General features: G+C 37.3%; 1 protein-coding gene across 10 annotated transcripts; it reads left to right on the top strand.

Annotated features, from left to right (window-relative positions):
• The first annotated feature begins 305 nt into the window (after window positions 1-305).
• On the top strand, window positions 306-20,063 carry LOC143345847 (phosphatidylcholine:ceramide cholinephosphotransferase 2). Of its 10 annotated transcripts, none has more exons than XM_076773372.1 (7): window positions 1,467-1,818; window positions 14,168-14,219; window positions 15,231-15,607; window positions 17,181-17,391; window positions 17,673-17,947; window positions 18,023-18,198; window positions 19,668-20,063. In XM_076773372.1, the coding sequence occupies exons 3-7, from the start codon at window positions 15,232-15,234 to the stop codon at window positions 19,821-19,823; spliced, it is 1,194 nt and encodes a 397-aa protein (XP_076629487.1). In that variant the 5' UTR covers window positions 1,467-1,818; window positions 14,168-14,219; window position 15,231; the 3' UTR covers window positions 19,824-20,063. The 10 variants fall into 10 exon arrangements, with proteins under 10 accessions (XP_076629481.1, XP_076629482.1, XP_076629487.1 ...); XM_076773370.1 differs by having other exon boundaries at window positions 1,467-2,075; XM_076773373.1 differs by lacking the exon at window positions 1,467-1,818 and adding an exon at window positions 6,387-6,831.
• The last annotated feature ends 3,770 nt before the right edge of the window (window positions 20,064-23,833 follow it).

Here is a 23,833-nt window from a genome sequence, read left to right as displayed (position 1 = left end):
CTCGTGATTTAAAAGTAGCAGTTCTAGCCACCTCTGTTGTATGTATGCATGTGCCGTATATAGTTTTTAGGGAAATATTTTTCGTAACTAGAATGTTGACTATACGTGGCTAGTAATTTCTATGTGAAGGTCCTTGGCCTTAAGAATGCGGGGGCGTCGAACATTCGTGAATGAATCTCCCTTCCGCAATGACGTCACTGGTTGCCATCAGCCCACTGAGTCGTCCATGAGGAAAGCGCGATCTATGAAGGGGCGCTTGCGCCTTTCACAATGACCTCCTGTGCGGCGCTCTTGGGCTTTCCAGCGGAAATTCGACGAAAGCTCTGCTATCCTTTCGGTCATAGCTCGATTTCCACTGCAATCAGACGAGATGCAACCGTGGCACTCGTCCGCGGACTACTTCTTCAGAAAAGTTAAACGGCCACGAGATCGCGAGGACATTTAACGGAAAGTCGTATCGAAACGTGAACAGATCTGCCGCGATATATTCTGGTGTGCAGTGGATGATATAGTAAACGAAATTTCGTACAGCGTGCAACGGTTTCTAAGGGAGAAAAACTTCTCCCCTCCAAAAAGAGAGAAAGGAATCTTCTGCGTTGTGGTTCGGCTCGTTGTTACTTGTTCGTTTACTTTGCGTGCACGAGCACGTTTTCGTTTCGATTGATCGATAACAGTGAATTAGGTCGTCCACAAGTCGCGCCCCAAACAGTGGAAACATACGCATAGGAACCACAAAAAAGGTGAAGAGATCCTCGATCGGAGTTCGAACAGGCATCGGCCGACGTGTTCGACGATCTTGTATGCTTTGAGCAACGTCTACGTATATGATGAAATTACAGCTGCTCGTAATCGAAACGGATTACTGTTGGAGGAAAGCGTTGCTTAGGTAAGCAAGTGATCGCGCATTTTCACCAAGCAGCTTTTGCTTTTAGCACTTGTCTGTAACGTTAAGCTGGTTTAGAAATATTCCGTTTAAATGCTAATCCTCTTTGGAGACGTTCTGTCAACGACTGGGTAATTGGTTACATTCTTATTTCACTATACTGTCATACGTTTCCGATATTATTTGATCGATTTGTGTAAAAATTAATAGTATTATCGTATTTTAAATACAGAAACATATACGAATTGATACAATGTTTTATCTAGAAGTTTAATTCTTTGCTTATCATTTGTCAATAATTTTGTTATTGTTGTTCTTATCTTCATATAAGAATAATAATTGATATATTATCTGTTTGTTTGATAAAAATATGCAGTTTTGTGACCGAATTAAATAAGTATCGAAGCGTTTCAAATAAATTCCTTCGAAACATTTGAATTTGCCGCCGACAAACTACCGAGTCGATAAAGTCGACTATTAACAACTGTCGGTAGTAAGGTTGAAATAATTGCAGCGATTGCCGCTACGCGCGTGTCGCTTTAAAGAATCGGGTGGCTCGTGGAATGGAAAAATGTGGCGATGATTCAGAACTCGGAACGCTTCTAGTTTCTCGGCCGTCCCTCTCGTTCTTGTCCGTGTGCGGGTCTTTGGCTGACGCCATCTTTATTTTTTTGTTTTAATGTCAATTTTCTGGAATTGTTCCATACAGTGGATTTCAGAAAAGAACACGATGAGCGTGAACAGTGAGTGCTGTGAACTGACATTGTACGACCAGTTTAATTCGCGAATGATAGAGTGATCGCGATATGAGTTTGCGTCGTAGATCTAGTCTTCAACCATCTCTGAACGATTACGAGCCAGAAAGAAGTCATTAGCTGTTCGAGTGTCCATGTAAAAGTCATTCACTAGAACTCTTCCCCTTTGAAGTATTGTTGGTTAGTTTATGTGTTGTTTGTTAAATGTGTTTTGTCTTCCTGTTGCACACCCGTGGAAAGCATTGTCCGAACAGATAATCCGGGTCTACATTTATTGGTTATGTTTCCGCTACAACCGTCTGCCGTAAATCGTACACTTCTCTAGCACGTACCGATTAGTGAGAGACTGAAAAGATACAGTAGTGCGTGTATGTAGCAAATAAAATGCACAAGTTAAGATTACCTGTCAAGGTCGAATTGCCCAGTGCTTTAACAAGGTATGGTGATATTTGATCTAGTGGTATCGATACTATTCCTCTTAGTTTTTCGTTTTTTTTTTCACCGCAATATCTATATACGGGTGATAAGTCACTCCATTAGGATGCTTGATTCCAGATTGTAAACAAACGTAACACGTTGACGAATAAATCAAAATTTAGTTTTAGTTTGCATGACATGATTTTGTTCTAAATACGCAGTACATTCTATTTGTGTCTTCTACAGAACGTTAAAATAGCTAAGCTAATTGTACGTTTTAAATAGGAATATAGAATCACCATCGTACGGTTGTAATAATCTGGAATTTGACGCCATTTTTTTTTTTTTACACAAAACGTTAGTATCGATACATGTGTGGATTTATTAATAATTTTTGGTTGTTTTGAAACATTAACAAAAACGCTTACTGCATTATATGCGCGAGACATTTGGATTCGCATAATGCATGTTTTGTACGTTTACGTATGCTAAAAGTAAGCATGAAATCGACGCTCGTACGATACGATACATTCGAGTATCAGGGTTCGTTGAATTGGAGATTTTAAAATATAGAAAATATAGAAAAAGGTAACCTTGTAATTTTCAACGGTATAATTCGACCACGTATCTCTCTGTTACCGCAAATCGAGTTAAATTATCTCGTATGTATTCGTTTTAACAGTGTGTAGTTGGGTACGTCGGACTGATTATACATCGAACCTACCAGGGCAGCATGACACATGATTGTTACGATGTGTTATTTCATACGTATGTAAATACATGCAAACCTGCAACAAACAAAAACGTACTTTTACGTGTTCCGACGACGCGTTAATATTATCTTTACACGAAACATATTTTTATAGGTAAAGTTCAATGTCTTGTTCATATTATTTGCTGCCGCGATGAAAAATTAGAACGTCTAAATGTGATATAATGGTAATAATAAAATATAAGAAGTCTCAGAAGCGACCTCTGCCGATTTTAACGAAATTTGGCAGAATGATGGTTCTGTGCTCAGAATAAGCATAACTGAAATTTTAGCCGCGGATGATCGGCTAATTTTGAGAAAAATAGGTATTTAAACTTGGAAAAAGCCTGTGATCAGGTAAGTATAGTCAGTGTGTATTTTTACGAATTTTTTATAATCAAAACTAATCACGACAACTTTACCAATCTTTTTTTTTTACAGGATTAATAATTATTAGTAATAGGACAGTCTCTTATCAGAATATAAATAAATAAATAAATCAAGGAATAAATATATAAATATGTAAAAATATTTATATGTATATGTTTGTACATATTATGATATATGAGTTTTATGAACTTTGCACATGAGTACATACGTTAAGATGAAATCTGTCGTAGAAACAACAAAAATATAAATTTATGTACTTAGCTGGCCACGGGATTTTCTAAAATTTCTATACTTATTTTTCTCCAAATTTTAGTCAGATATAGATCCATCAGTCTGCCAAATTTCACCTGAGGTTTCCCTTGTTATACTGTGGTAATTATTTAGTAGATTTCTGTACTTCTGACATTGAAACATCTTACGTTCTTTATGCATAATCGCCGTTACACGTTAGTTTCCGAGATATTTGCAAAAAACTGTTATTACTATTATCGTAAATTCTGCCCACATGCACGCGTCCGTGACACCGTATGCGTCAGCATGAGATTGTCACTTGTCTATTGTTTCTATAAACTGAGAAATTTTATTCGCGATTAATGAATAAAAATTTTAGATTCGTTCAAAACCAACTACCATTTAAGTTTCATTTGTAAAGACATCTGTAAATTAGAGATTATAAATGAATCTTTTAACAAACCTGCAGATTAAATGTAGTTTTAGAGCGAATCTAAAAATTTTGTTTATTATTCCTAAATAATGTACGGGGTGGCTTTAACCGATTTTGTAAAACAAACATTCGAGTTTACTTCGTCGATGCTTTTGCTGTTGTGTTATTGGTGCGATGTGGCTTCTATTTTTCGTATTTTTAGTATCGCGTGTTGAATGCCCGTAAGCTGAGGATGGAATGTGAATCTCTTTTTTCAGATAAGTCGTGTGGATCCGACTCGAAGGACCATGACGAAACGTACAATGTCTTGGTGTACACTGCGTTTTTTTAAACAGACGGTTCAGCGATTCTTTGGATTTACGGGAAAACTTTCGTACGGATTTTGACGGTCGTTGTCTCCACACGCTTTCATTCTGATTGAACTATGCAGTCGCGTGTTTGTCGTTTCGCGATCACGCTGTATAGGGCGCGATGCTTAAAGTTTACTCGCACGTGTCACGTGGCTCAACAAGTGGTATTAATCCTTATGTTGGCAAGTTTTACATTTATTTGGTAATCGGGGTACAGATGTATATATCTTCAGCATATTTTTCATATACGTCAAATATAAAATTACAGTTTCGCTTTTATACTTTCCTAAATCTTTTAATTTCTCATTTATAGAAGGTGAGTTATCCGAAAAGCGACAAACTTTTTTCAGATGTGAAAGACTCGAGGATTGTATCTTGAAAGGGGATTAAACGGATGCAAATATTTCTTTTTTTTTTTTTTAACGGAATGACGTGTTAATTGTTTGTTATTTAAGTAACTGTTATCGAACCTAGCGACTTTAAATTGGTGTAAAAACATCCAAAAAATGTTATAGAAAATATAGGAATGTGCGCCAAGTAGTAGTTTCCAACATAAAAGTTAATCAGATTTGATCCTGGCTTGATCCAATGTCTTTTTCATTCTATGTTATTATAAACAATTCATTTTTCTTCCTCCATGCGACAATTTAATAATGCGCTAAAAAATGGTTCGTTATAATAGCGTATTCAAAGAGAATTTTAATCAGAAAAAATCATCGGAGCGTTAAATCCATACCCTTATTCCTCCAGTATATAGAGCACATACTGCACCACAAATTTTAGCTGGAAAACTTTATTTTTGTGAAAGTTATAACACCTTTTATATATTACTATGTCAGTTAAAATATTCCTAGTACGTACATTGGACCTTCTTTCGAAGCTTAAGATTTACTATGCACACTTCAAAGGACACATCCAATATATAGGGGGTGTAAAATGTACATATACTTCGTTATATTATACAAAATATTTAAAAATACAAAACGGCGCACCGTTTTATCCGACACTGTACTTATTGACTAACCCAATGTTTATTAGGCGAACAGCTGATGATTCGATTACGTCATTGAGCGCCATAAAACTAATTTCAGCCAATCGTGACGTGTTCTATCTCGGTCGTAAGAAGTAACGACGGTTGGATGGAAATTTTTACCGGAAGATTCGTGTGCAATTGCAATATAGGAATTTATGTTGCGAATGGATAAACTCGAGATAAAGGCATACTGATGGTGTGAGTCGGTCAGAGTTGGACAAAACGTAATCTGATTAATTTTATCTACAATATACAGAGTGTTCGGCCACACCTGGAAAAAATTTTATTGGGAGAGGCCAAAATAAGACGAAGATCAAGAATATCAATTTCTTGACTGAGGCTTCGTTAAAAAGTTATTAAAAAATTAAATTAAAAAATTTCAAATCATTCTGAAAAAATTATTTTTGGTTGCGGGGCTCAATTACAATCATTTTTGGTGAATACTCATACCCCTGAAATCCTACCCACTTTCGAGAAAAAAATTCGACTAGGTACTGAAATTTTTAGACGAAATTAAAAAAATTCAAATCATACTAAAAAAATTATATTTAGTTACAGGGGTCAATTACAATCATTTTTGGTCATTAGACATACCCTCGAAATCCCAGCCATTTTCGAGAAAAAAATTCCAATAGGTACTGAAATTTTTAGATGAAATTAAAAAATTTCAAATCATACTAAAAAAATTATATTTAGTTACAGGGATTAATTACAATCATTTTTGGTCATTAGACATACCCCTGAAATCTTACCCAGTTTCGAGAAAAAAATTCGACTAGGTACTGAAATTTTTAGACGAAATTAAAAAATTTCAAATCATACTAAAAAAATTATATTTAGTTACAGGGGTCAATTACAATCATTTTTGGTCATTAGACATACCCTCGAAATCCTACCCACTTTCGAGAAAAAAATTCAGTACGGTCGGAACTTTAAACGTTAATAACTTTTTAACGAAGCCTCCATCAATAAATTAGTATTCTTGATTTTCGTCTTATTTTGGCCTCTAGAATCTACTATTATAATTTTTCCCAGGGTTGACTGAGCACCCTGTATAAATTTTATACGTGAAACAATTAAATAGAAAACTGCTATAGAAAATTCATTATTTGGATATTTCAATGAAAGTTAAGAGAAAAAAGTAGAAAAATAAGTTGTAACAAATTAAGCAGATTATAAAGAACGAAAATACGAGTCATTTAGACTCGTCTGGCCGATCTAGTGTTAAGAATGTGGCGCGCGTATAAGGAGACGATAATTCCATCAACGTTGGTGACGTTCTCTAAGCGAATGCTTATTCTTCTCTATTAATTGAGTAGCAGCCGTTGAGACGTTCACGTCGCTGTTCTTATGGAAAGTAAGCAGCTGACCTTGGCAGTCGTAAAACCTAATGCAAGCTACAACACTCTACCCATCTCTATCGAATTCTCCTACCAAGCAGTTCTTCGTTTCCTGCAATACATAGGTCGAACGTCGAACCTTTCGAGCAGTTTCTCTGCGGGTTTCGTCGGCGAGACACCAGCGCAGCGCGGTGTCTCGCGTTCTAGCGGTGGTCCGCCTTAACCGCGATCTCTAATTACCGTTTCATGTAAGTGGTATATTTAGAATTTTAACGTTTACGAGTTTCCACGCCGACAAAACATACTAACAACTAATTACGTTATACGTGTACAGTGTTTCTCTTACGAGAAAATACTTATCATTTGTTTCACGGGAAATGTGATACAATATCGTAATTATAAGTGTTGTTCAGGAACGTGAAATTGTGCTTTCGCTAAAAAAGATCTGTCGAAAGGGTAAAAATGTAAAATAAGAAATACTGTAATAAGAAAAGTTGGTTGATCAACGTACGAACTTTACGTAAAAATTGTGTACTAAGTTTCCGTTAAGTATCGCCGAGGCGTGGGAAAAATGTAATGGAGGATGTTGTCCAATTCGGTGCCATTGTGCGTTGTGCATTCTTCGTAATCAGTGATCGATCGTTTGCAGTCGTTTGTCGCAGGACAGGCAACAAGATTCAACAAGCGATATCCCGTGAACGCCAGCTGTCTGTGTTTCGAGTGAACGTCGCGTATTCACGGTTTTTCGAGTACACGTGCACCGGAGTGCTCGAGCTGAGAACAGCGCGCGTTATTCGGCTCAACTGCTGCTGCTTACTTACGTTACGGTTGCACAGTGTATTTTTGGCGTCGCACGAGAGCCTCTCACGAGACCTTGCACAGTCAATTCGGACTCCCGACTTCGATCGGTGTAAATCAAAATCGTACCGTCGAGATTACTCGTCGCGCGAATCCCGATCGCGTCCACCACCTTGCGCAGTTGTGTTAACGAAAATATGAGTGTTTCTAATGGCGGAGGTAGATCTAGCGGCGCGTTTGTTCCACAGTCTTTCGAGTACACTAGTGCACGATTGAATTTCGTAAATATTACATAAAACTAATATAATGAAACTACGTAGGACAAAGCATTGCTTACTGTTTCTGTTTACATTTTACTTGAGAGATACAAATTTTGAATTATATGCTGTATCGATGTCCGGACACCTTTCTACCAACATATCGTGTAGTTACGATATTATTCAACAATGTTCTTCGGCAATAATGCTTTCTCTGTCGGGAGAGTCATCCGTGAGTGTGTAGTTGTATTATTCAGTTGTCATTGAATTTAAATTATTAAGAAAGAAAATCGGTAAAAAGAGATGTGCAATTGGAAACTAAAGTTCAATAACCGCAATTCAAACCGTAACCGATATCACATCAGAATCGTGATTTTAGTAATAGTTATAACAGTATTTTAATTCTTCGTAACCGTTTTAGGAAACGAAGTAAATAATATTTTTCAATCCCTGGATGAACTTCAATCGTTCATTACTGTATCGAGTATCACAGGGATCGTCAGTAACGTAAATCGTGTAGAAACCTTCGAATATGATCGAGCACAGCAGACGTATTTACACGATTTGAGTAGATTTCTTATGTATCGCGTTTCATAATGTTTCGTACAGTTAATTTGAACTCTTAAACTTAACATTGAACCGCTGGATATTCATCGTTGGAATCACGATCGCATTGAGAATTGATTTGGTCGTTGTGTCAGTGACGGTCCAAGTGTATTTAACAATATCGATATACAGGGTGTTCGGCTAACCCTGGGAAAAATTGTAATGGGAGATTCTAAAGGCCAAAATAGGACAAAAATCAAGAATACCAATTTGTTGATGGAGGCTTCATTAAACAGTTATTAACGTTTAAAGTTCCGCGCGTACTGAATTTTTTTCTTTCGAATGCGCAGGATTTCGGGGGTATGTTTATCGACCAAAAATGATTATAATTGACCCCTGCAGCCAAAAATATTTTTTTCAGAACGACTTGGAAATTTTTTTTTTTTCGTCGAAAAATGTAGGCACCTACCCCCTGTCGATTTTTCTTAAAAATTCGTTTTTCATTTTTAGTAATTTTGTTTGACGCCCTACAGAAAAGTTGTCTAATACATGTCTTTTTTGTACGTTTCATTGAAATATATTCACTATTGTAGAAGTTATGGCTGTTTGAAAATTGGACCCTTTTTATAGAGTTTTTCTCATTTTGCAGGGTCAAGAATCAACTTTTCGGATATTTTTGCAATTTCTACATATTCTCCATCAAAATACGCGTAGTTTGCTTTTTTAAACATTAAAATCGTCCAATCCGTTCAGGAGTTATAACATTTTAAAGATTTGCATGAAATTTCGGGGAACCATTTTTGCCCTCAAATTAGATTTTCGGTAAGGAATTTTTTTCTCGAAACTGAGTAGGATTTCGGGGGTATGTGTAATGACCAAAAGTGATTGTAATCGACCCCTGCAACCGAAAATAATTTTTTTTCAGAATGATTTGAAATTTTTTAATTTAATTTTTTAACGAAGCCTCAGTCAAGAAATTGATATTCTCAATTTTCGTCTTATTTTGGCCTCTAAAATCCCCCATTAAAATTGTTCCCAAGTGTAATCGAACACCCTGTATAGACTTCAACGACGTACGGCTTTAAAGTGTCAAGTACGACCAGTGCTGTCAACAAGGCAAAACGAATCACGATCCTTGAACGTGATCGAATAATAGCGGTTGGAACAATAGGATTTCAAATGGTTTAAATTTTTTTTTCCTCTGTTTCGTTTGTACAATTCGTGCAGTTGTGCGTTCACCGAACACTAGCTTGGTTGCTGGCACTCCCTCGATATTTGCGCGTCAATGAAATTCTTGATCTCCGCTCTGGAGTTGTGTATAACGCGCGATCAGCCAGGCTTTTTGCCTTACCGGGTAAAGTTAATCGCGTGCATATTAACGCGCATGTAGGACGACTATAGTACTGTTTCCAATTATATGGCCGCGCCGGTGGTCTTTACCAATCGCATACCACCGTGCACTTTTTTCTTCCTCCCTCTCTTCCTGACTTTGTACCTGTTTCGGTCTCTCTTTTCGTTTTCCTTCTTTTTCCTCGCCTACTTACCGCGAGTTTTCTGCTCTGTAGTATTTACGTTGCGCGCGAACATGAAGCTGGCGCAAACTGTTATCTTGCTGGACGCGTAAGTAGATAATACTGGTGGACGCAAACCTTATTTTCTATTTATCGTTTTGCTTCGTTTTCCGTCGTGCGCGTATTCGCGTTTAACGGTCTTAAATTTTTCTTACAAAGTAACGATCGACAACGTGATTTTCGGATTTCGATCCAGTGGAGATCGTCGTCTCGTTTTTTTTTTTTCTAGACGTTTACGCGAGCAGACATTTACTCGGCGATGGCTTACGTAAGCAAGCAATTATTTTTTATTTTCGGCCGAGCATGTGCGGACTTTGAGGTTTTATGTGTTACGATAAAAATTGACCAGCGCGATAAACACAGCGTACGTACGTTCTAATTTATTGGCGAGGTGCGACAAGCAGCGTAGTTGCAGTTGACATTCACGATGCTCGAGACTGATGCTCATTTTCGCATCAACTGTGAACAATTTTCTGTCCATTTCTTGCATAAATTAATTTAAAATTTAGCCTGTGTGTTTTTCTTGTGTGGTAATGTGTTATTTACAGCGTAAACAATATTACACGTAGAACACGACCCTAGATTTATTTTTAAATAATATTCTCATAAACCATCGAAAAGGAATCAGAGTCGAGTATAAGATAAACGACTTGATTTATTTTGTTCAACCATAATCCGAGCCTTTCCAGGTATTCTCGGAGCGGCTTCGTAGAAACGTAACAGCTTAGTATTTGCTCCGATAGTTAATACAATTTCGAGAGCATTAGAAATTATTATCGCTCGTTCTATCGTCCCATTTATAATTAGTCGTAGTTACTACGTGCTTTTCATTTATTGGAAAGTAATTTTTCCAGCAATGTCGCTTGCTTGAAACCACGTCTATAGAACATGAGATGAATCTGTATTTACAGTGTATGGGACACTGAGGAAAAGTTCGAGTTATTGTTAATGAAAGGGAAACGGTGCGATGGTGGCGTTTTGTTTGTAACGAGAGGTTTAGACATGTATGTTTTGTGTAAGATCGTTGGCCATTGAAATTACAGGGGCGTGTGGAACGCTGGCAAACAAGTGTCACGGTAATTTAACAATACTCGAGGATGTGGTCGGTGGGAGCAGTGTTTCTTGTCACGCGGGGACGGTTATCGAGTTATAATAATTTAGAAACCGCTGAACCGCGATAAACGAAGAGATAGATTCGATGCGATCTACGGTGGTGTGATTAGCGATATCAGATTTTGTGGACGTAGACCTTTGGTCGTGTGATCACGATTACAGGAGTCGATAACAAGGCAATCGCGGCACGCATGTTTTTATAGATATTTCGAAACAGCTATTCATTTATTACAGTCATTATACAATTGCCCAGGAGTTGTTAACACACCTACGATTGCCACATTTCCATCCTATCGAGATAATTTGGTGAAATATTTTTACTAGTAGATACTATTGGATTGTTCGAAAAGTAATTTCGTTTTTCTTCTTCATGAAAAGGAACAATTTTCTTGTAATATACAGGGTGTTCAAGAGTGAAAAACAAGGATATAAATTTCTTGACTGAGGCTTTATTAAAAAGTTATTAACAATTAAATTCAAAAATTTCAAATCATTCTGGAAAAATTATCTTCGGTTGCGGGGGTCAATTACAATCATTTTTGGTAAATAAAGACACCCTCGAAATCCTAGCCACTTTCGAGAAAAAAATTCGAGAAGGTACTGAAATTTTTCGACAAAATTAAAAAATTTCAAATCGTTCTGAAAAAATTATATTTAGTTACAGGGGTCAATTACAATCATTTTTGGTCATTAGACATACCCTCGAAATCCTACCCACTTTCTAGAAAAAAATTCGAGAAGGTGTAAAATTTTTCGACAAAATTAAAAAATTTCAAATCGTTCTGAAAAAATTATATTTAGTTACAGGGGTCAATTACAATCATTTTTGGTCATTAGACATACCCTCGAAATCCTACCCACTTTCTAGAAAAAAATTCGAGAAGGTGTAAAATTTTTCGACAAAATTAAAAAATTTCAAATCATACTAAAAAAATTATATTTAGATGCGGGGGTCAATTACAATCATTTTTGGTCATTAGACATACCTTCGAAATCCTAGCCACTTTCGAGAAAAAAATTCGAGGTGTAAAATTTTTCGTCAAAATTAAAAAATTTCAAATCGTTCTGGAAAAATTATACAGTCTGTTAAAACATCTCCGTACACGTCACACAATTTTTGGTAACAAACAAGCAAAATATGTCGAAAATGCAGCTTCTGATTTTCCATATTTGACGAGACATCAAAGAAAAAATACAAAATTAAAAATACAATTATCGTCTCTGTTGGCAAGAAAAAGATACTACTTTCCGAACAACCCAGTAATTTCCAAATTATTCGATCAACGCTTTTTTTAATTAAGCACGTGTACTTACGCGAATAATTTTATGACTCATTGTATCTCGTTAAACGTATTTATGGATCGCGTTGTGTGTTGCATAGAACTCTAACGGCGAACGAAGGATTCGTTCAACGGTCATTCGAGTATGCCAATCGAAGATCCATTTAGTATGTTCGTCAATTATAGTAGGTGGAGCTGTGAATCAGTTACGAGGAAAAAAGGAAATGAGTCACGGACCGGCGTCGTTTATTCGTGACGTAAATGCGACTCTTGTTACGAATGTTGGGGTTTCAGTGTTCGTTGAAATCGTTGTAAATTACGTCTTCTCTGTATGCTCCGGAATGCGAGTTGGATGCGTTTACCACCTTTATTAACTTAATCGACTACTGGGTCAACTACCTTAAAATTGTGAACCTTCTGTCCACAAAATCGGGCCACTTTATTATTTTCATACGAAAATCACACAAAGAGTTATTCGATGTGTTTGTTAGCAGCATTTTAAAATGTATTTCGACGACTTATTTCACGACCGATTACTTCAATAGAACGTTTCTCTATTTCCGTTCTATTGTATTCTTGAATCACCAATAGTCGATTCACCTATGTTCAAATCAAGGGCAATTGACCTTAATAGTTCTATTCTTCGCAGAGCTTCAATTTTTCTTTCTAACGAGACAACTCTTTTCCTTGTACGATCTATTTGCTTACAGTAAACGTTATGCATCACATGTCAACTGGAAGTGAAATGCCTGATTCGTCACTATCGCGATGATCACTGCATAACGTTGATTAAAAATTTCGAAAAACGAAATAAAGTATTCATTGTATACGACATATTCCGTACAAAACATTAAACTTCGCATTATTATCGTTTACTTTTACATGTTCGTGTATTATCGTTGTTATTATTCAGTAAAAACTAAAATAAAGAGTTCCTATCGGTGAGAATGGATTCCGTAGTCCGCTGTGAGAGTTGAAGAAACTAATTCCTCGCAATCGGAGAAATAAATACCGGTCAGTTGTTTTTTAAACGAATCGATTGACGATGTAATGCAAAATCATTTAATCGAACAATTCAACGAGTCGCGAACAACACGATGACGCGAAAATATAATTGAGGGGGATCAGCGTTGGTCGACAAAGAAGTTATTGTCTGCAGATAAAAGGCTTCCTCACGGAGGGTCTCCGCACGATAACCACGCGGGTGGTATTAGGGTTAAGCTTCTCGAGGCAGTATAGTCGCGAATTCCTACAATTGCATTTAGCAAATTGCAAGCAAAATAGATCGAAGATCTGACGGAATCCCGTCGATCCCGCTGCTCGGGTAAACACAATTTTATTAATCTGTTTACATTCGTCATCGTCGATTTTAAAATCGACGTTCGACAGACCATTGTCGTTTTAAAATGAAACCAGACATTTGAGATCAGGTTCACTTTTCCTCGCACGTCTCTCGAACGCTCTCCAAGTTTCTGTTCGAATAGAAAGAAAAAAAGGAAGACTTTAAATAGGAATGCGAGAAATGAATCGTAGATAGTACGATAAGGAATGAATTTAAAAAAAGTTGTATAAAAATTACGCGTAACTATCGGAAGATACTTCTAGAGAAGATTATTTTTATTATTTCGATTTCGTTCAAGTTCGGTTAAAAGCGTCGTTTATCTGGAATGTTACAACGCCAAGGTCGTAAGGTCTCATTTGGTTCGCTTATCGGATCGCAGAGTTAAGACTCTGGTTCCTCGTTAAACGGCTTGATGAAAGTCGTGGAGTTGACGTTTACCTTTGGAGTTTCTTTTTCCTTGCAACTGTACATAGACACTTACGAATTATTATTCTAAGAATCGAAGAAAAAGAAAGGCACACGAGGGTCAACCCTCGTCTGAACGAAAAATAAGATATTTCTTGTCTTCGTCTGTGTTTCTATTCTTCTGGTTCGTTTATTTCGCCTTTTTCTAGCGTTAGGTCTGTTTTCCTTTAACAAACGCCATTTTAAGCCAATGCGTTCTTTATGTGTTCTAGTTATTCATCAAGATGCCCTTCTTCGCAGATATCGATAGCTCTATTAGTTAAGGTACTGATTATTGAGTCTTTTTGTGCAGGATTGTGGCATTAAGAAGCATGTAGGTATTTGGCTGCGTGTGTGTGGGTTTCCTGTATACTTGACGCCTGAGAGAGATGTTTCAACAGATATTGACAAAAGTTAAAGGAAAAGTTAAAGGAATTACCGTTGTATCTTATCCGAATTATTTAGTTGATCGACGATTATTAGTGTTTTGCCACTCGACTAACGAAACACACGTCTGATAGAGCAGCTTTGGAGTCGTTTGTTGGAGCTTGATATATTCTAAAAAGTTAATCTAAATTTCTAGCCATGATAAATCAGTTGACAAATTGCGGTAATTCTTCTATCAATGAAAAATTTCTTAATTAGTACGATTTAAAATGTAGGCTTACGTTTGAAACACATATATGTATATATCGTAAGACTTGATGAAAGTGTTCCAATTATTTCAAGGGCATAATACTTACGTTCGCTTATTTTTAGCTATACGTTTCTCTGTATTTTGGAATGCAACTAAAAAGCCAGTCGTAATTACTATTTACTTGTATACATTCTATTTAAGTATAAGTTCATAAGTAATCGTCGTTGATCTGCATGTGGATTGATCCCTTCAACAAATTTTCCAGCTGTACATTCCAAATAAACTGAGCTATACAACCATGAAATTTCAATACTTCCAAATCAGTCAAGACTTTTACGAGTTCTAAGCTTCGAATCGTATCTGAATTAATTCGAATGTTTCGCCATATACATGTATCTATTGAACCGATTCGAAGTGCTTAAAATCCTGTTACCAAGGATGGTATTCGATCCCGAAACTAAAATTCGTTTCGGTTTAATTTATTTGGTTATCCAATACAAAGAACCGTGTTTTACCTTTCATTTAATTCGGCATTGAAGCAAATAGGTTCTCGAAGGCTAAACAAATTTTGGATTCCGGGACCGCGTACCATCGCTACTCGTTCGTCTCGCGGAACGACGAATGATCATCGCGATTGTAGCTGTGCATTCTGTTCGCAGGATGGTATTGGACCCCAAGGTCACGAGTCTGCACAGCGATTACGGTAGCTTCGATCGACCATTGGGCACCGGAGAAGGTCACGAGAGGGACGTAGAGGCGGCGGTTGATGGAAGCAGTAACGGGATGGCACAGTCGAGCGACGTTTACCAACGGCAGCCATTATTACCTGGTGCGCCGACTAAAGGCAAGGACAAGTGGTCCGGGGTGGCGTCCGGCTCTGACTATTACGTGGACGATGAGGACGAGAAGATCGACGGTCTTAGCCGGCATCCCGGGATACCGAACGGCTCCGGGAACGGCGTTGTTAAGATCGACATACCTGCGCCACTTCGCGAGGAACCCCGTTTCCCTAAAGAGAAGTGGAAAACCTTTCTCGGTAAGGTTCGCGTGGAAACTTTAAGCCCGAGGAATTGTTACGTCGTGAAACTGTTTCAATTGTGGACAGTCGAGCATTCAAGTTATTGCGGCGCTACCGCATTAATCTCTTAGACACGATACACCACGTAGATGTCATCTTTCTGAACGATGCGCCACTATGGTGGCTCTAAACTCACAGTTTGCTCACTCTGCCGTATAAAGAAACGGCCACGCACAAAATTCAGCCATGTGCTAGGCCCAAAGGCACAGACACAGACGAGGTATACGAGCAGACCTTACACATTATGGGCTTTCGTGGCTCAATAGGACTCCTATATCGACCTCAAAATCGGAGGTGATTGAGTACCAATAAGAAAAGTATTAAACATTTTCGTAGGGCGTCAAACAAAATTCAAAATTTAAAACGAAGTTTTAAAAAAAATCGACAGCAAGGTCGACAAAAAAAAAATTTCAAATCGTTCTGGAAAAATTATTTCCAGTTGCAGGGGTCAATTACAATCATTTTTGGTCATTAGACATACCCTCGAAATCCTACCCACATTCGAGAAAAAAATTCGACTAGATACTGAAATTTTTCAACGAAAAAAATATTTTTCAAATCGTTTTAAAAAAAATATTTTTGGCTGCAGGGGTCAGTTACAATCATTTTTGATTAATAGACACACCCCCGAAATCCTAACCATTTTCGAGGAAAAAATTCCGATCGACGCGTTCTTGAATGACAAATCCAACGCGATGAAGTCGTTAATCGCTTGGTGTGTTTTTTTGCTATTGTTCCTCTATAGGTATAAGCAGAATAGTCGTTATCGCGTTAGTAAAAAAAAGTGTATTTCTTCGAGCGAATTCGTAGAAAAGCTCCTTAAAGGTGGAAACAAGAACGCGAAACTAGATTTTGGCTCCGAGCCATTTCTCGCGAATGTGCTACCAGATTTCGCGGAGTCGTAGCTTTTGATTAATGTACACGGTGCATCCTTTACGTATGCGCGTGTGTGTTTTACCTTTGAAATATATTGTGCGGCACATCGACGCGAGAAGAAATATTTAAAAAGTATATAGGAAAGAGAACGGTCGGTGAAAATTTTCGGGACAAAAGGAGTATGGCTGAGCGGAGTCGAATAGCTCCGTTTCAATACGGAGAGCCAGAGAAAAAGTAAAGTGGACCGGAATCTCTTGTTACGTTCTGTATACGTGCGATATTCGACTTCACCACGGTGACCCGCATCCTTGCATCGCATCGATTTATTTTCTACCTGTCGACGCGTGCACAAAATGCGAGCGCTTTGTTTCCAGTTAAATGCGGTCTATTCTGCGGTTTCCTGGGACTTTATTCCGCGTCTCGTTCCATTCAACCGGTTCGATCGAATCGATTAATTTGCTTCCGGATAATAAAGAAACGGGAAATATAGGAGGCGATGCTTGCGCGTAGCTGTGGAATTTTAAGCTTAGAATTTTCGAGAGCCTCGTGTTTCGAAGGTCTTGATGGATTATAAACAATGCAAGCATCTAAAAATACTCTAATTATTTTGTTCGTTTTATTTAAACGCATCTAAGAGCGTAGGTCTCTGTTACAGCGTTTCTATTCATGGTAGTGAATTTCATACTAACCACGGCGTCTCTCGCAATGGTGCACGAACGGGTACCAGATCGAAAAACATACGGACCACTCCCAGATGTGGTGTTGGACAATGTCGCCGCTCAGGACTGGGCCCTTAACGTGTCGGAAGTTTTGATTATGATAATGTCCAACTCGGCGATGGTTTTTATTATTTTTCATAAGCATAGGTACGTATCACGTAGGAACATAAACGAAGTGTTCCTTGAAAAATTGAATATTTGTGAAACCAAAATATCGGTAATATTACTATTTAGTGCTAATGTACAATGGCGTGCAAAAGTTTTCCAATATTCTTAATTTTTCATTTTAAAGAACGAAGTATCTCCGTAAATAAAAGGGATTTCGTGGTGTTTTAGACTATTTTTAAGTATAAGACTATCTCTACCGAGGTTTTATGCATACCTATTTCGACCAAAGGTGTCTAACGTAACGTTATTTTTTTTTTCAGATTTATTGTTGTTAGGCGAGTATTTCTTTTGATGGGATTGTTGTATATGATGCGAAGTATCACGATGTACGTGACGGTACTACCTGTAGCCAGTAAAACATACTACTGCAGCCCGAAAGCGAACAACACGAGTCCGCTTCTTGTTACAAAGAGGGTACTGCAGCTCATCTCTGGCTTCGGCTTGTCTATAAACGGCAAGCACACTTATTGCGGGGATTACATTTACAGCGGTCACACGGTCGTGCTTGTACTTAGTTACCTGATTATCAAGGAGTGTACGTATTTCTTCTGGCAGAGTTAGTTACTAAAAACTGTACGAGAATACTAAAAAAGAATGTCTTAAAATGTAGATTCTCCAAGAAGATGTCAACCAATACATTGGCTGGCCGGTATTGCAGTTCTCGTTGGGGTAATTATGGTCTTAGTGGCTCACGGACACTATACCGTGGACGTCCTTATAGCATACTACGTAACCACACGCTTATGGTATATTTATCACACGTTAGCCAATAATTCGCATCTTAAGGTAAGTTTCCTTTCAACGTTAATATATTTGTACAGGGTACTGAAAAACTAAGTACCATAAATCTCAGCGATGGAAAACAGGATCGATGCAAGCATTTTAACGATCGTCCTTAAAATAGTAGAAAAACAATTTACTTTATTAAAAACATGTATTTTTTAAATTGTTTTCCGTTTAATTTAACGAAAATGGAAAATGAACTTGATAATATAAATACGAATTTTAGTTAAATTTTTTACAGGTTAAAATCAGCGTAGTAACACATTTACTACAGACATTGTTTGTTTTATTATTTGTACAGTATGCTAATTGACAATACTCGTTCTTCTTTTATCCAAGTTAATGTACGTTCGTGAGGGGCCAAAATGGTCCATCCTCCGATATATAAGGTGTTCGGCCACCCCTGGGAAAATTGTAATGGAATTTAATTTAAATTCAAAAATTTCAAATCGTTCTAAAAAAATTATTTTCCGTTACAGGAGCCAATTACAATCATTTTTGGTCATTAGACATACCTTCGAAATCCTAGCCACTTTCTAGAAAAAAATTCGAGAGGGTACTGAAATTTTTAGACGAAATTAAAAAATTCCAAATCATACTAAAAAAATTATATTTAGTTATAGGGGTCAATTACAATCATTTTTGGTCATTAGACATACCTTAGAAATCCTAGCCACTTTCTAGAAAAAAATTCGAGAGGGTACTGAAATTTTTAGACGAAATTAAAAAATTCCAAATCATACTAAAAAAATTATATTTAGTTATAAGGGTCAATTACAATCATTTTTGGTCATTAGACATACCCTCGAAATTCTACCCCCTTTCGAGAAAAAAATTCGAGAAGGTGTAAAATTTTTCGACAAAATTAAAAAATTTCAAATCGTTCTGAAAAAATTATATTTGGATGCGGGGGTCAATTACAATCATTTTTGGTGAATAGATATACCCACGAAATCCTACCCACTTTCTAGAAAAAAATTCGAGAAGGTGTGAAATTTTTCGACGGGAAAAAAAATTTCAAATCGTTTTGGAAAAATTATTTTCGGTTGCGGGGGTCAATTACAATAATTTTTGGTGAATATACATACCCCCGAAATCTTGAGCATTTTCGAGAAAAAAATTCAATACGGTCAGATCTTTAAACGTTAATAATTTTTTAACAAAGCCTCCATCAACAAATTGGTATTCTTGATTTTTGTCTTATTTTGAATCCTCCATTAAAATTTTTCCCAGGGGTGGCCGAACACCCTGTATGTAGGTATCTTGGCTTGAAAAATATTTTCACAATTAATCATTAAAATGTAGGTGATCACTCAGATCTATAGTATTTAGTTCTTCAGGCCCCTTTGCAAGAATCCACGATGCTGCAGAATTAATTTTGAATGGACACTATGTTTAAACATAGTATGTGTATCAGAGATAAATCGAATAGAATTTATATTTGTATTGATGGAAACGTTAAATGTTTGCAGCAATACGAACCAAACAACTTTCTGGCTCGGCTCTGGTGGTTTCCTATTCTTAAGTATTTCGAAAAAAATGTGGGCGGAACAGTGCCTCGACAATACAACTGGCCTTTACCCTGGCCTCGACGATTCCTTGCCAAGCATCCCAATCGGGACAGTTAATGTCTGTCTTAATTTCACGATAGAGGCTGTCAAACAACGGAGTTACTTTTGTTGTATTTGTATATATATAAACATATATGTATACGTAATAGGCTTACAAATGTGGAGATAAAGCTTTACTAGAAAGTGGTGCGAGAGATGTGCGTGATCTTTCGTCAAGCTTTTGTCTCGGGTACTTGACGAAGGTTTCTGCAGTGTTCACTTCCTTGAAACTATAACACGAACGATAAACGAAACAAAAAGGATGTACCGCCATGTTCGTTGTCGTCCAATCGCGAAACCTATTTTTCCTTGATTTTGATACGACTTATACATAATGTAAGGAATAGATAACGATAGACCGAAAATTAGTCCTCGCGAAGAATTCTCTTAGAGGAAACGTGTACGAGAGTTACCGAGCAGCTTAGTGTATAAAGTAAATGTTAGATATCTCTATTTTCAGATACTCCGAATGCGAAATACTTAGGATGTAAATTTATCGTTGTAACCGCGACGCGGTGGCAGTATGCGAAGCACTCGAAAAAAAGAAAAACTGTCATTGTTAACGGTAGAATTAACGCAAGAGACGAATTTTTTTGTAGCTCTCGTTTCAAACAACGACACAAATGGAATCTTCAAAGCGTCGATACGATTTTAAACCCGCAGCTTCGTTTGCCGCGATAAACCTTCCTCTGGCTAATCTTTTTAAACGCGTTCTAATTTTGATCGATTTTCAAATACAAAGACGACGCGTTTATACTTAAATACGACGGGTGGCATGCCTTATTCCGATGAAAGTCAATCGAATGAATTGCATCGTGATCTCCGTTTTCGAATTGGTCAATTATCGTTTCGTTTCTATTCTATCTAGCTTGCGTCACGTGGATCCCCCTCGAAATTGGTATTCCCATGCGCGACAGAAACATTAGAGGAATTGGCTCGCATAGTTCGAATGCGATCGTGCAATTTCGTGGGACCAAAACGGAATAGTTGGAAACGTAGCAGCGATTGAAAGTAATTGTTTTCAACGAATAAGAGATATTAATTCATAGTGATAATAGGATAAAAGGGAAAGTTTCAAACATTGATGCTTTTGATCTAGTTTCTAGATAATGGTGTTTTAAAGTTCTTACCGATACTGTAATGTGTTCTCTTGGAGATTTACAGAAAATTTCTTACATACCAATGCATTTCATATTTTTCGCATTCAACCGACCTATGTGATAAGAGGCGCGATAATTATATGCGGCACACTGTGAAAATTCGTGATTCCTCGGAATAAGGTCGGCTTTGCGCTCTACACATACACCAGATGTTGTCACGCGTACACGAAGACGGTGTTACGAAATCGTGCGAAGAACGTTACAACGTGTCATTGACACCATAAGTCCGGCACTGTGCAAGTTGGCCGTCTATAAATGCCTGAACAAATATTCTCGTTAATGGTTGAACTTTTTTGTAACTTTAACCATTTACGGAATACTTGCTTGGACATTTATGGACGGGCTCCCTGTGTGTTTGTTTAACTAATATCCGTAGCCTCGTCCACGTTGAATTCCGTATCGAAAATTTCTGTAAAACAAGAAAGTTTTTAAATTTAATTTCTAACGAACCATGCCATAAATGGTTTTGCCGTAAAAAGTAACGAACTATGTTATAAATGTTTTTGCTGTTTTTTCTTTTTAATCTCTACGTATAGTCGATATTTTAAATTTGTCTACTTTAGGGATACGTTCTAAATTCCATCACGATCCTTCCAGTCGTTTCCCCGTGATGCTCTAGCAGACATAACTAAAGTTTATTTATAATTGTTTGGTACTTATCCACCCACCACTCGTTGTAGCCTAGAATGTTTCTCGGAACGTGTGAAACAAAATAGGTTCGGTATATTTTGAGTTAATCCGGAACGTGCAAACATACAAACAAATAGACGAAAATGGAAAAAAAATACGTGAGTTGAAATCGCCTAAAAATGTTGCAATTACGGACAAAGTTACAGTTTTATATATATATAGGTTTTAGAAATACATGTAAAAACATAAAGAGCCGTAGCTTAAGACTTCGTTTTAGAACAATATTTAATAAACTAGAATTTTTTTTTTTGTAGTACTCGAAAAATCACGAAGTGTGTTACACGGGGTTCACCCTGTATAACAGTTTGAAAAGAGTTATTTTCGGAACCGTTTCGATTACTGGTTCAGAGAGATAACACGACTGGTTTTCGCATAATAAAGTAGTGAACGTAATATTAATACAAACGTTGCTCTGGCAATTTGAATACGCGATAACAGCACCATAATCAGGGTGAAAGGTCGAATAAACCTAAGGTAGACGAATAGAAAGAACAAGGTGCAGCAAGGTGTTCTTTGATGATTGATTCTTCGCATGGTTTTTTCATCCGCCGATCTTCTATCGTCTCGCCATCTCGCAACAATAATTCTTTGCGATTCTTGCCTCGCTCTACCGTAAGAGCATTTCTGATCAGTTTCATCGTCATTTATCTTTGAGCTACCAGCACAAACGCTTAGACTCTTTGCGTTGAATCGTGCAAGGCCGCGCGAAGATTGTTCAGTGAATCTCAATTTATCTTGACCGAAAGATAACGAAGCACAGGGCGCGAAAAGTGATCGGCAAAGCGTGAACGATCCACTTGTAAACTCTGTGCATAGTTTAAGCGACGTTACCGGCGATTTGTTCTCGTCTGCACGCACGATTTATTATTGTTAACGCTCGTGCAGAACCTTCGTTATTCGTCGTGCGGATTATCCACGTCTTTGATAGAGCCGCCCTGTTCTCGGCATCTCTATCGATGTTACCGTAAATAAAAAAAAAAAAAAGTTGAAATCATCGGAAGGAACGTGTCAGTGGTCTTGTTTCTCGCTTCAAAATTCCTTTTCCGACGCGCGGTCGAGCGAACTTCACGGTTGAACGACGAAGAAACAGAAAGAAAAAGAGAGACCCTCGCGACGCCGATGGTTACAGTGCGAGAAAAAGTAAAACGGAGTCTGTTTTGCATTGTAATTAAATCATTTTCCGTCTGTGATGATAAAAAATTGCCGTTGCGCAACGCAAAACGAAACAAACGACCGCGAAACGATTCGTATTGACGTGTCCAATCACGGCCACTGATATTTCCTCTTAACCCTCTATGGACCACTTTCTCTGTTGAAATTGAATACAAAATGCAATGTTCGAGTTGTAACGAAACTTTCTAAATTCCCTGAAGCTCCCGAGGAAAGTGTTTTCGAAAGATAATCCTAGTCGGATCAAAATCAACTAGCCGCGTGACCTATCGGCGGGTTACGCCATTTTTAAGAAGAATTACAGAATAGGCACAAATGAAAAATCTAAAAAATTTTAATATACGTATATACTTATTATTGATATATATATATATATTGAATTGAAAATATTAAGATTACGACATTTCATAAAAAAATTTCGGTTCTCAATGCGTTTAGGAGACCGGAAGTCTTTGTTCCCTCATAATGTCGTTTTACTATCCTCCACCACTTTGCTTTTCATGTCTGTCGAAATCTACGGACACATGGTTTCTATTTAAAAAAACGCAGCGTAAAACTAAGGCATAATTCGCGTCGGGGAACGTAATATTTTGCGACAAATTGAGCTTGATCCGACACTTGCCACCCCTCCAATTGTTCCAGCACAAAGCGGTTTGGAAAGCGGTATTTCACGTGATACAATAATGTAAAAGGAGTGGCGTATTTGGATTCTAAAACTTTAAGAGGATATCACCTCGTACCGCACGATTGTTTTTTAACACTAGGTTTACGGTACATTCAGATTCTAAACTTAACGTTATAGGACTCATAAATATTATTTGTTAGCAATTTACGTTGAATTGAATTGATGTAACGATATGGATGTATACTCTAATTAAAAGAAAAATTGCATTTTAATGCAACTGTCAACGTAGCGAATTATAATAAAAATGTGTGCAACGAGTGTCCGTAAACCTAGTGTTAAGTACAGAAATTGAAAAATCGGTTTTTGGCAGATAAATCTCGCTT

Source organism: Colletes latitarsis, chromosome 9 (assembly GCF_051014445.1).
Source record: "Colletes latitarsis isolate SP2378_abdomen chromosome 9, iyColLati1, whole genome shotgun sequence".
In the NCBI taxonomy this organism is placed as follows: Eukaryota; Metazoa; Arthropoda; class Insecta; order Hymenoptera; family Colletidae; genus Colletes; species Colletes latitarsis.
Note: the sequence above shows the minus strand (reverse complement) of the source record. Positions and strands in the feature narration are given on the sequence as shown.